Genomic DNA, 13,825 nt, shown 5'->3' on the forward strand with positions numbered 1-13,825 from the left:
TACTATGCTGTGGGGTGGCGGAGCCCCCAGCCATAACAGGCGTGGGGCAGGATAAGATGCTGAGCCCGGCGGGGCTTCAGTTTCCTCATCTGTAAAGTGGGTAATTGTGTCAGTTGAGGGGGAACAAGAGGACATCGTGGAGGGCCCCAGCATGCAGCTCTCCCGGCCCCCTGACTCGGCCCCCGCACTGCCTACCTTCACGGGATCCATGTTGAATTTCTTGCGCCCGATGCCCAGCTCCTTCTCTTTCTGGGCCATGCGGCTGTAGACAGGAAGACATCAGCCTGGACGCTCCCGGACCCCAGGACACCCCTCCAATCCCCGAGGACGCTTCCCTCAGCTAGAGCCAGTATTCCCTAAGGGCCTCCAAGTGGGGCTGGAATCACCGGGGAGAACGTGAGAAATGCAGGGTTTGGGCCCCTTCCTGAGCTACAAGACCATATTTCCAATGGGCCCAGCTCTGGAGCTGTGGCCTCAGGAGCCAGAGATGCTCCTGGGGGGGATGTAGAGGGGCCCCGTGCTTAGAGGGGGAGCAAGATAACAGGGAGGTTGTGGGTAACAGCACAGGCTTTGGAGCCAGGCTTCTGGTGCAGATCCCACTCATCTCTCGGTTTCCTCATCTGTAGCATGCGGTGACTATCACCTGCCCCCCAAGCATTGTCGAAAGGTTAAAGCATTGAAAATAGCTAGCGTTAGGTGCCGTGTAAACGTTATGTTGTTGTCACTTTTGGGGCTGGAGACACGGGGGCAGTGCACGTGTGTATGTGGGCGTGAGTGCGTGCACGTGTCCGGGCTAGGAAGGTGGAGATCAGAGGCATCAGGGAACTGAAGGCTGGCAGGGGCAGGGTGGGGATCTCCTGGGACACCGTATGGAGGAGTCAGTGCCCTGGGGCCCTAGGGGATTATGTAGGGACCAACCTTCTCATTGTACAAGTGGGGAAACTGAGGCTCAGTTAGCGGAGGACCGACCGCAGGTCACAGAGCCAGGGGCAGTCTTCCTATAGAAGGGGTGGGGTGATGACACCTTATGGGTGGAGTGAGGTGGACCAGCCTCGGCCTTGCCACAGGCCAGGCTCCTGTCCCTGTAAGGCCCCTGGCTTCCTTATCCTCATACTTGGGGCTGAAATTCCCCTCTCCCTGGCCCAACCCAGGATGCTCCTGGCCAGCGATTGGTCAGGGGCTGGGTCAGGGTGGGTTGGGAGAGACTTTGGGTGGAGGAGGTGGGAGAACGGGGCTGCTGCTGAGGAGAGGGGTTGCTGGAAGCAAGGACCAGACCAGACCACGGGATGGAGTGTCAGGGCCGCCCTGTTCCTATTTCACCCCCCTACGCCTCCCCTCTGGGGGTCCGACCCCTGATTTCACCAGGGCCCGGGCTCATTCACTCTCACTCATGGCATGTGACGTCCTCAGGAAGCCACTGTGGCAGCTTCCCAGGGTCCCCTGCCGGGCCCCTCACCTCTCCTCTGCTGTCTCGAAGCAGTCGATTTGAGCAAACACATCTTCGATCTCGTCCTTCAGCTTCTGTGGGGTGGCGGGTGGGGGGAGGGTGGGGAGGTAGAGTCAGGGGGCGGAGCCTGGGACAGAAAGGGCTTCACGACCCCCCCTCCCCCCAAACACAGCCATTCCCACTTCCAGGCGTGATTCCCAAACCTCTGTCCTGAGCTGCCACTAAGGGACCCTCCCCCTGGTGGATCCCTTTCCCGAATATCTCACATCCTCAAAATCCCAAGTCAAACTTCTTGCCTCTGTTTATCCCTAGTTCTCCCGGGGCTCCTCTCGTGGCGTGAAGGAGTCCCCAGTCCCTAGCCTTTCCCCCACTCTATTTCTGGTCTTCCCATCTCTCATCTGCAGCTGAAAAGTGTCCTACCCTTGAGCCAAAGCTTCCCGGCAAGCCCTCCTCCGCCCAGCTGCCATCTTTCCGAAGCACAGCTTGGTGCCGGCCCTTTTCCCACTCAAACTCCATCCATGGCTCCTTACTGCCTGGCCAGGCAGGAGGTACCCACTCTCACCCAGTGATCAGGCCCCAGCTCCTCTCTGGTTTCCCTCCCTCCATCCGTTTACCCTGTCCCGCTCCCTAGGCTCTGTGGCTACTACGAGCCAGGAGCTATGGGTCAACAGGGTACAAGACGGCACAGGACCTCTTCTGAGGGACTTTGCAATTCCAGTGAAATTTACAGAAGAGGACACGGAGGCCCAGAGAGGCGAAGGCACATGTCCAGCATCTGACTCCAAGCCTCTGCTTTCCCTGACACCCCCAAGCTTCTTCCATCCTGACCTGGCAGGAGGTGCCCAGTGGCAGAGGAGACTCCCTAACTCAGTGGCAGCAGCAAGAGCCCCCAAAGGCACCCCTGCCTTCCCTCCCTGAAGATCTCTGGGATGGGGGTGGTCCTAACAGGGCTTTGTCCTGAGGCCCAGGAGCAGCATGGGGCCTGGAGCCTCTTTCTGAGCCCAGTCAGCTCCTGTCCATGTGAACTTGGCCAAGTCACTGAGTGGCTTCCCCACAAATAAAATGAAGGTTCACTCGTAAGTATTAACTGAGTACCTACTATGCTCTGACTATTGGACTCGGGATATAGTGGTGGGAAACAGACCCAGGCTCTCCTTACATGGAGCTCACCCCACTGGACTTTGGATCGTGGGGCAAATGAAAGGACCATGCAGAAGATGATCAGAGTAATGGTCTAGAAAGAGCCTGGCACATGGTAAGTACTTGCTGAGGGAGTTATCTTGTGCCTTCGTCTTTCTCTGGAATCTTAGGTGTACATGCGTTGGGATGGGAAGTGGGGTCCAACCAACTACAGCCAGAGTGGACAGGGCGACCCCTAGGAGGCGAGGCATTTGGGCTGAGAATGAACCAGGAGAAGAAGGAGCCATGAGGAGGGATTAGGAGAGTGTCAGGCAGAGGGGACTGTGAGTGCAAAGGCCCGGGGGCAGGACCGAGCATGGTGGCACATTCCAGGAGCAGAAGCAGGGCCTGTTTCAGAAGGTTGCTGAGAATCAGATGAGCTAATGTCTGAGAAACTGGTGAACTGACAAGTGCTGGGCAGATAATGGTGTTATCTTGACCAAATGGTCTACATTTTCGGGGGGATGAATCTGAGGTCCGGGTTGGAGATGAGGCCAGACTGAGGCCATACAGGTGGGGCTCTGCATATAGTAGGTGCTGAACTGATGGTTCCCTTTCTCTCCCCTGCTCTCCTGGCTCTCTCTGAGCCCAGCAGCTGAACCCAGGAGTGGGGACTCCCCTGGGAATTCTGTTCTCCCCACTCCTGGGGGCTGGGGCTGAGGCTACCTGTGGGCTGGAATCTGGCCCCACTCTTGGCCCAGGCTGGGTCAGGAGGTGTGCGAACATGTATGACTGCTTGCTTGTGGGTGTGTGTGGTTTGAGGGTGTGTCAGCACGAACATGTGTGTGGACAAGAGCATGTGTATTTGTGAGCGTGAGTGTGAGCACACCTGGATGTCCTCCAGAAGCTGCTTCCGATGCCATTTGATCCGCTGCAGTTCCTCGGCCTCCCCGCTGCTCAGCTCCCCTGGGTCTGGAGAGAGAAGAACTGGTGGTCCCTGGCTCATTCCCCGCCCTCCCCTCCGTCACTCGGCTCCAGCCACCCCAGCTAGCTCTCACTTCCCCAGGGCCCTCTTCCTTCTAGAAACCCATGACTTGCTTGCCCTCTTCATCCAGGCCTTGGCTCAGATGTCACCTCCTCCAAGAAGCCTTCCCTGACTGCCCTGTCTAAAGCAGTCCCTCCCCACACTCCCCTCCTACCAGCTTTATGTTTCTTCTGCCCCTCTGGGTACAGACCCCCTAAGCCATCTTGTTTACTTGCATCTTTTGTGTTCTACTCATTCCACTCAGCCCCATGAGAATAGGCACTTCAACAATTTTGCTCACTGCTGTATCCTCAGCCCCTAGAAAGAGCCTGACACAGAGCAGGAGCTCAGTGCAATACTTGCTGAAGACATTCATCCTTTGCTGCAACTCTACTTCTTCACTGGATCACGCACCTGTCATTTATTCATTTGTTTGTATGACCAGGAAGTGGTGATCATTTTGCCTCACATCCCATTGGCCAGATGTAGCCACACGGTTACAGCTACCTTCAAGGGAGGCTGGGTAATGAGCCTTTAATAGGGTGGTCCTGATATCCTTACTATGTAAGATGGGGAAACTGAATTTGGGGGGACATTTCACAGTGCCTGCCCCAGACACTCAGGCTCAGAGAAGTGAGGTGACCTGGCCAGGGTCCCAAAGGCACAAGTTGTTGAGCCAGGGTGGGACTTGGGTTGGGATGACGACAAAGTCTGAGTTCTTTCCTCGTCACCTGGAAATGAATTAAAGGAGACACAGGTGTGCCAATGTTCTGGCAGTGTGCTATGACCATTCCCCCACCTGGGTCAGCTGACCTACCTCTACCCCCACCCCTCTTCCTGTCCCATCCATAACACTCTCCTGGTCAAAATCTCCAAGGAATCCTTATTCCATAGGGGGAAAGTCCTCATCCAGCCAGGCTTATTCCCCACCATTCTCAACAAGAGCCTGCCAGTCCAGCCTGCCTGCTCCTCGCTGCCCCCAAAATGGTCTAACTCTCAGTCTTACTTCTCCACCTTTGCCTCTACAGCTCCTCCACCCTGTGATGCCTTTTCCTGTCTGCCCATCCACATCCTCTTGACTCCAGTCCTAGCTTTGGGAAGCGCCTGGCCACATTTCTTAAAGGTTTTGCAAGGACAGATATGATCTCTTCCAAATAAAAGCAGAGAATATCAAGAGGTCCCCTTCCCTACTTCCCCTCCTGTTGACTGAGCAGTCATCTTGGACTTTGAGATGTTAGCTGGGCATTGAGGTGGCAGAGCACCAAGCTAGAAGGAGGCTGGGCCCTGGGCAGCCATGTGGAGAAGGGTCATCACGTTCACCTCCACCAGCTACCCACTTGGACTTTTCAATGAGAGAGAAATAAGTTTTGAGAATGTCTCAGTCACTGCTATTCTGAGTCTTTTTGTTACATCCGCCACACCTGAAACTCAACTTATCCAGTGTCCTTGTCTCTGAAGCATGAACCATAACCTAGACGGTGGTGGTCAGGATTAAAAAAATCTGAATTTTGTCAAACACTCAGTGAGGATCTGACATACGGGAAGGGTACAACACACGTATAATGGGAGCCATGTTGTGTCACCCAGCTCTCCCCCTCAGGACCAAGGCACCCATTCCCTCAGCTGCTGTGCGTGTGTGTGTGTGTGTGTGTGTGTGTGTGTGTAGCCTCCTGATGACTCACAGCTGAGTCCCTCCTCAGGAACTTACCTCAGCCCAAATGGAGCTGTCTCACCCAAGGATACGCCCCTCCCAAAGGGCAGTCACTACATGAAAAGCCAAGGGCCCTTGCCTGGTTTGTGGACCTGAGCAGGTTTTAGATTCCAGGCCCTACTGACTGAAGTAGAGACCAGGCCCCCAGAAGGAAGGCTCCTGCAACACTGTGGCAAGTGTAAATGGTAGTGATTCCCCTGTCAAGCAGCCAAGATGGGTCTGACCCACCAAGTCATAAAGTCAAGTGAGCCCAACAGCAACCCTTTGTAAGTGGTTCACCCAGGAACAGGTGTGAGCAGAGACAGAAGGCTCCAGGAAGCCCCAGGGACAGGTGACCCAGACCCTCATGTCATCCACTTGTTGTCATTCTGTGGTACCAGGTCCCTCAGCTCATACTATGTCTTTATGGATGGGTCCCTTGTGACGTCATGACAAAGGAGAAAATGCCTGAACTCGGTTCCAAGATGGGTGGCTCAGTGTTTGTGTACAAGTAAAACTGGACAGCTATTGAACTACAGACCTGCTCAAGGTGTTCAAGAGAGAGTGGTGAGAAGTCCTCCCAGTGAGCAGAGCTTTGGGTAGGGCACCTGGTCTATTTCATGTGGAAAGAGAAGTGGCATGAAGTAAGAATATACATGCATTCATGGGCAGTAGAAGATACCTTGACTTCTCGGTCAGAAGGAAGGAAAGAAGGAAGTTTGGGAACAGAGAGGTTCCGGGGAAGAGTCAAGTGGGTGGCCCTGTGGGAGTGGGCACAGGGTATGAAGATTTTTGTAGAACACCCTAATGTTCCCCAGGAAGCAGCCACCACAGGAGAGGCACTAAATCACCAGGCGGATAGAATGACTCAGCCAGTTGACATCAGCGAGTCTCTGACTGGCTAGCCCAGTGCTGGTACAACGGTACACGAATGAATGTGGCCTCTGTGGAGGCTCTGCGTGGACCCACTCACCCAGGCTCTCCAAGCTACCACCACTGCTGAATATCAGACCTGCCAGCAACAGAGACCCATTGTTTCTTGAGAAGACGAAACAGCAACTTGGTGGCAAACCGATTACATTGGATCCCTTGGTCTGGATATGGTGGCCTTTCCTGCCCACAGAGTCTTGGCCAGCACCACTGTCCAGGGGCTTGATCTGCTGACCCAGAACACTGCAACACATCAGACTAAAGGACGACCCTCTTTACAGTAAAGGAGGTGTGGGAGGAGCATGTGGCCATGGGATGCAATGGTCCTCTTACACATTTCACCACCAGAGGACGCTGGCCTGATGGAACGATGGAGCCGTTATGGAGGTGCTGTTGAGGTGTCAGCTTGCAGATGATGTCCTGCTTGGGTGCGTCCTCCTCCTCCAAGATGAACTCTACACCCTAAATCAACGACCATTAGATGGTGCTCTTTCCCCAAGAGGTAATCTCCTGGGATTCAGGAACAAGGAAGGAGCAGGAGCGCTACCATCCTTCTAGTGACCCACTTGGGAGTTTTCCTTTCTGTCCCTGTAACTATGAGGTCTAGAGATCCTGGTTTCCTGGGGGGTGAGGGGAGGTGGCACTCACACCAGGGGACAAAGCAAGAGTCTCATCAACCTCTAAATTCAAACACACCTATGCCAGCAGCTCCATGTAAATCATGTCATTTAATCTTCACAACTCTTTGAAGTGGATCTTTCTCAGTTTAAGACACTGAGGTCAGAGAGGTGAAGTGACTTGCCCTGGGTCACATAGCCAAGAAGTGGCAGTGCTGGGATCAAAACATTAGTTTGCCAACACCTAAGCCTCCATCCCAGGAGAGGTGGGTTCTGCATGCCTTTGGGGACATGCAGGGACAGAAGGAGTGAGGGGCCACCCTCAGGGAGACAGGAGCAGGGCCAGAGCAAGGGAGGCAGCGTTAGAGGCTGGGGCCCAGAACTCCTCTGTCAGGAGTGAAGGGAGGCTGAGTTCCATGGTGGAAGAACCCAATCACCTCTAGTTGACTTTGGGGTGAAAGATCAGACTTTTGTGTTTTGTTTGCTTTTCGTTGTTTTCCTGTTGGCTGGGGCTTGTGTCCTGAAGGCCTGTTTCTGGCCCAGGGCACACCTGCTGCTGGAGGCCACATGGATTCCAGACAGGGTGCTTGTTGGAGAGAAGCTGGGTGGGAATTCCGTGTTTCTATTGATAATCCCCAATGTGGATCCCATGGCTGGGTCCCAGGCCGACTTCTCCCCTCTCCCCGTGGGGTCTCATGAATCCCCCTCTCCCCTCCTGGGCCAAGGAATCACACACATACCCTCAGCTCCAACCCCTTCCCCGAGCTTCAGACCCCTCCATCCCCCTGTGTCCTGACCAACGCTCATTTGTCACTGTGACTGAAACGGAACTCCTAGAATTTCCCATCAACCTGGCCTTCTTCCTGAGTTCTCAAGCTCTGGGAATGGCCCCCCAGATACCCCAGCCAGAACCCCAGGAGGCACCTTGACACGCACCCCCTCTCTCATCCTCGTGTCCATCACCAAGCCCTGTCCACCTTCTTTCTGTTTCCATGGCCTCCACCCTCCCCACAACCCTGGACTCCGCTGTCTGGATGACTGAGGGCCTCCCGAAGTCTCCCTGCCTCCACTCTGCCCCTCCCATGGCCTCCCATTGTCCTGGGGATAAAACCCCCAAATCTTACTGGGTCCATCAGACCTGCTGGTGCCCCACCCTCATCTCACATTGGGCCCGCCCCTGCCCCAGGCTTGAGGCCTCCTGGCTGCCCTTCACGTGTTCCAGTGCGCCCTCTCCCTCCACGGGCCTTTGCACATGCTGTTCCCCCTTGTCTGGAATGCCCTTCCTTCTCCTCTCTGCCTAGCGGCCCCTACTCATTGTCTCCGTCTCCTCTCAGGGGCCCTCCTGTGCTCCGTCTGGGCACCCCCCCTCCGTCACCTCTTTCCCATCCCCGCAGCAGTTCTGGGATCTTGCTTCCTAAACAAGCCAAGCTGTTGGCTAAGGAAAGGCATGCTGGGTGAGCACCTTCTGTGCTTCAGGCCCTGGGGGCTCCAGGCTCTTGCCATCCACTATCTGGTTTGATCCTGACCACAGCTCTGGAGGAAGGTATTTCTAAATTTCATTCTATAGATGAGGCACCCAAAGCTCAGAGAGGTTAAGTGACCTGCCCGAGGGGACACAGCTGGAAGGTGACAGAGCTGTGATTTACACTCATCTGGGCCTCCAAGGCCACAACCCTCACATCGATCTTCAGAAGCCAGGTATCTCTGCGCAAATCATCAAAACCCCATCAAGACGCTAAGCTTGGATATTCTGACACAGAAATGTTGACCGTGGCTGAGCACCAAGGAGAATGAAGACAAGATGCTGGGTGATGCCTACAGTCTGAGCCCCTTTCTCTTTTTGGGTAAGAAATAAAACAAGGCCAAGGGCTTCCCTGGTGGCGCAGTGGGTGGGAATCTGCCTGCCGATGCAAGGGACACGGGATCGAGCCCCGGTCTGGGAAGATCCCACATGCCGTGGAGCAACTGGGCCCGTGAGCCAGTTACTGAGCCTGCGCATCTGGAGCCTGTGCTCTGCAATGAGAGGCTGTGATAGTGAGAGACCCGCGCACCGCGATGAAGAGTGGACCCTGCTTGCCGCAACTAGAGAAAGCCCTCGCACAGAAACGAAGACCCAACACAGTCAAACAACAACAACAAACAAACAAACAAAAAAAACAAGGCCAACATGGTAGAGCTGGGAAGGTGCTTTGTCCTGGGAGAGTGGGTTGGAGTGAGGGGTTATTTGTCTTTTTTTTCATGCAGCTCTTTGTGGTTTGACAGGAGCATTCCTGAACCCTCTCAGTCCACTGTCCCCTTCTGTCAGGTCCTGACCCCAACAGGTGGCAGCTGGCCGAGTACATCTGAACCCTGAAACAGGGCTGACAGCCCCGAGCCTGTGGCACTCATCCCGTGGTGCACGGGGCGGGGGGGGGGTGTCTTCCAACCCTTCGCCTATTTGTTTAAAAGTGGGGATTTCTCTCCATTTCAGAGCTGACGACACGGAGGTGCAGGGAGGGTGACAAGGACACAGCCTGAGGCGGGTCACGACTGACTCCAAGCCTAGTGATGATGGAGTTTCAGGCAGTGGTGCAGCTCATGGGAGATGGATTTTAATGATAATAATAGTGACACTAATGATAAAAAACACAAAGGTATTACAATGATGGTCACCACCGCCACCACCGTGAGCTCTGCTTACTCCTCACTGCGCTGTGCTTCCCACACCTCGTGAAGGCCGCCCTTGGACACCGACCCATACGCCCCGTGGCTGGGCTGCCCTCCGCACCCCGTGCCCAGGCTAGCTGAGTGTGCCCAGGTGCCGTCCCGGCCATCTCCCCGGCTCCTCTCTACTTCCCCTTTGTCCTTCCTCTTTCCCATCATATTTTTAGAAATCTGCTCGCAGCCTGGCTTCCAGGACAGCTGGCCCCGCTTCCCCTTTCCAGGGCAGGAGGAGGGTGCGATCCTGGGGCCCTAAAGGCGGAGGCTTCTCAGAGTCTGGGTGCGAGGGGGTCTGAGATGGGGGGCGGCTAGCAGAGCTGCACCCCGCCCCAGCCCCAGAGGGCCTGCAGGCGCATCAAATCGTGTGGCTTCCTCCCCCAACCCATCTGCCTCTATTTTTAATCTGCAGTCTTGCTGCACCAGCCCCGCGGCTGTCTTTGGTCACATTGGGGCTTTGTTGCCTGGACCTCTCAGCTTTTCAGCAGACCTAGGGGGAGGGGACCTGCTTCTGGGTGTCAGACACCCACAGCTGGAGGAGGGCAGGCAGCCCCTTTGCCACCATCCTGTCCATTGTATGAGCAGGGAAACTGAAACCCACAGAAGGAAGAGGCCCATCATGACCACTGGCAGGTTGGTGCACAGCTGAGATCTGAGCCAGGTCGGGCTGACTCCAAATCCTTGTTCTTTCCCCACTTCCCCGGGGTGAGGCCAGGATGATGGTGTCCACTTAGAGATGCCAAATCGGAGCTCAGAGAGGGCAAGTCACTGGGCCGTGAAGGAGCTCCGAGTAAGACCCAGTCTGGGTAGCAGAGAAATGGCCTTCCCTCCCTCCACTTCCTCCAGGAAGTCTTCCCAGATCTCCCTGGCCCCGGGTAGAGAGAGTCGCTCTATCCCAGGCTGCAGGTCTGTGCCCATTTGCACATCTGCCCTGGGTCACTGTCCTATAGGGTTTTCTCCCCCTCCCCCCATTCCCGAGCCAGTAGCTCCCTCAGGGCTGGGCTTGTGGCTGGGTCATTGCTGTCTCTAGCATTGCACAGCCCAGGACCTGCACACCAGAGGACTACTTATTGAATGAATGAATGAATGAATGAGTAGATGAACTGATCAGTGCAGTCCTCACATCTCCCAAGAGACTGCCTGCAGTGACTCCATTCAACCCCTGTCGTCCCAGGACCAGCCTGAAGCAAAGCAGTGACTCACCTCTTGGCCTCCCTGGGAGGCCTCGCCCCTCCCCTCCCTGACAGCCCAGACTCAACTGGGGCTCTCGCTCTTCTCAGATCTTGTCCTTATTCTGCCACTTATTGGCCGCCCGACTTTGGGCAATTCCGTCCTCTCCTCCAGTTCACCTCTGTGAGCCTCAGTTTCCTCTCTGCATTATGGGCGCAACCGCCCTAAGGACTTCTGTACACGAAGACCCCAAGAATAACGGTGGAAAGACAGGCAGTGTCGGGGGGATTACTTCACTGTTTCTTGTCACCCTCGTATCTGCTGAGTGACCTTGAGCCAGGCACTGTTCCTCCTGGGTCTCCGCTTGCGTCCCTACTTGCCCCTAAGATGTGTTCACCGAGCCGTACAGTCCGCGAGCCACCTGCCCCCAAAAGCCCCCAGGAGAAGCTTGGGGTTCGGGGAGAGAGCACTGGACAGGGAGCTTGGAGGTGGGGAGTCATCCTGCCTTAGCAAGACTGTCCCTCTCCTGGCCTCCTTTGTTCCAGCTGAAAATGGGGGCTGTTGAAATGGATCAGTGGTTCTCTGTGTTCCCCAGAACACTTGGGGCGAGGGGAGGCCCAGTGAGTGGGCTCAGACTGCTTTGTTTTAGGTTTTGTTTGAAGAAAGGGGTCTGTGGCTAACAGGGTTCACGTCATCTGGACCTGGGGAACTGGACAGCTCCTGGCAACCCTTGTCTTCTGGAGTTCCAGGCCATGCTGGAACATTCTGAGATGCAGGGCGCAGAGACTTGGCCGCTCTCCTCTCGGCCTCACAGAAACACAGCACAACACAGTCCTGTCCTCTTCCTGTACCAACTGACAGCCTCCTCTCCTGCTTACCAGGTAGGGTCTCAGTCATGGTCCCCTGCTGGCCGCTCCACTGGCAAAAGTGGTGCCCTTAGCCTCCCCAAAGGCCACTGTCACCCACCAGAGGCCAAAAGGGCTGCAGGGCCCTTGTGCCACCCAGACAGTTATCATTCTCACAGACATCATCATCTTCAACGCAAACAACCTTTCTCAGTCCCACCTCAGGGCCTTTGCACTGGCTGTTCCTTTGCCCGGAATATTCTTTCCCCAGAAACCCACACGGATCACTCCCTTCCCTCCTACAAGTCTCTGCTCAAACGGTGTCTCTTCTTGAGGACTTCCAGCCACCCATCTTCCTTATCTCACTTTACTGGTCTTCATTCTGCTCGTCACCACCTGACATAGTACATTCATATATGTACTGTCTGTCTCCCCGTCTAGAGCGTAAGCTCATGAGGGCAGCGGCCATGCCTGCTTTGTTCGCGGGACTCCCAGCATATGCTACACAGCTTGGCACCTAGCCTGAGCTCATAAATATCTGTTGCCTGCTTCTGCAAGTCCCGCCTGTGTTGTATCTATTTACACACCGATTCCTGCGAGGCGGGCACCGTTATCCCCATTCTACAGAACAGGAAACTGACAGGTCGGCCCAGGTGCTTACCTGGGTGGCACAAGTCCATTCTGAAGCCCCCGGGGAAAGGTGGCCTGTGCTCCTGTGGCCCACTGACCCAGCTGCTGCTCAGGCAGGGATGCGTCATCTCAGCTACAACAGGCCCCTTCCCGTTTGCCCCGCCCAGCACAGTGTGGGGAGGAAGTCCTGTCCTGCTGGGGTCTGGTGCGTAGTCTCTTGATGTCACAGCACTTCCTAAAAACCAGCAGAGTTTTGGGTAGCGGGGACTCTGCATTTTGGGTGTGGGCAAGGGAGGGACAGAGGCAAAAGAGACAGAGAGGGATAAAAAGAGAAAGATGGTGACACAGAGGAAAAAACACAAACACACAGATACACACACACACACACACACACACACCCCAGAGGAAGATGATTACTAGAGGACAGAACCTCCCTGCATATAAGCTGAAGGATCATTCAACTTGGACTGTCCAAGCTGAGCCCAATCAATTCCACCCCACAAGCTCTCTTTCATCAACTCTCCCTTGAGCAAAGAAAAATTAATTGAGTGCTAGGAAGGGCTTTGCTTCCCCTCAATGAAATGCCTGGCTTTTTCCTGCCTAGTGGTCAGTCGGGCATTATGTTCAGTTTCCCTTTTCCCCCAGGCTGCTAGGAAGCTCAGTCAAATCTGAAGCTCTTTTACAGCTGTTCTGTTGTGGCATACAGACTTTAAGGCCAGACTCAGCAGTGTGATTCAGCTCTGCCACTCAGGACCTGTGTGAACTTGGGTGAGTCACTTATCTGCCATGAGCCTCAGTTTGCTTAACTACGAAAGGGGAATAATAATCCTCACCTCAGGGTTATGGAAAAGATGGAGGGAGATAATGTGTGTAAGATGCTTGGCTATTCAATAAACACGATCTTCTTTACCCTTTCGGTTTAAATTCTCTTTGGGGGTTAAAATTCATAATTTTATTGCTTGTGCCTCTTTTTGGCAGGTTGATTCCATTCTTTATGGAAAAAGGTGTGGTGTAAAGAAAGATCTATAAAGTAAATGCTCATTCCTTGTAACTTTGTGGCACATATCGGTTTATTCGTCTGTTTCCCCACCAGTCTCGAGGCCCCATGAGGACAAGGTCACCTCTGTGTCCCATGTCTGGTGAATGCTGGGAACCTAGGGGGTGTTCAAGCGTGCAATGAATGAATGGATGAATGAATGAATGAATGAATGAAGGGCACACAGGGGAGATGGTGTGGTTGATGCAAAAGTTGGCTACAATTTCCACCACTTCCTGTCTCCACACCCCTTTGCACTGTGACGCTGCCACTCTTCCTATCAAGAGGTGGTGTCTATTTCTCTTCCCCTTGAATCTGGACTGGGCTGTTGTCTTTCTTTGACCACTAGAATGTGACAGAAGTAAATGTTACCTGACTTTCCAGGCGAGGCCTTAAGAAAACTTGTGGCCCAGCTGCCCCGGGTGGCCTGCTGAGGATGGAGACACATGGAGAAGAGAAAACTGAGGCTCCTTTCGGGGACACGCTTGACCAAGTTGGAACTTGAGTGAGGAGCCGGCTGAGGGCCAGCAGCTGGGCCTACTCACTGCTGGTCTAGAGCTCTCCGGCTCTTCAAACCTGCCCCCACGCCAGCACCCACTGTCTGCCAGTTCTTGCCTAGC

The 13,825-nt window shown here is 54.7% G+C and overlaps 1 protein-coding gene across 2 annotated transcripts in view; it reads right to left on the reverse strand.

Moving 5' to 3' along the window:
- Nucleotides 1–12,380, reverse strand: part of CYTH4 (cytohesin 4) — a 30,815-nt gene extending 18,435 nt beyond the window's left edge. For both annotated transcript variants that reach the window (XM_079937058.1, XM_079937059.1), the window contains exons 1-4: nucleotides 12,201–12,380; nucleotides 3,456–3,538; nucleotides 1,457–1,521; nucleotides 196–262 (exon numbers count right to left, since the gene is read on the reverse strand). In XM_079937058.1, the coding sequence (XP_079793184.1) occupies nucleotides 196–262; nucleotides 1,457–1,521; nucleotides 3,456–3,538; nucleotides 12,201–12,297 (312 nt within the window). In that variant the 5' untranslated portion in view covers nucleotides 12,298–12,380. The remainder of the gene's footprint in view (nucleotides 1–195; nucleotides 263–1,456; nucleotides 1,522–3,455; nucleotides 3,539–12,200) is intronic.
- Between the last annotated feature and the right edge of the window lie 1,445 nt (nucleotides 12,381–13,825).

The sequence above is a fragment of the Stenella coeruleoalba genome (genome assembly GCF_951394435.1).
Source record: "Stenella coeruleoalba genome assembly, chromosome: 11".
NCBI classification, from domain to species: Eukaryota; Metazoa; Chordata; class Mammalia; order Artiodactyla; family Delphinidae; genus Stenella; species Stenella coeruleoalba.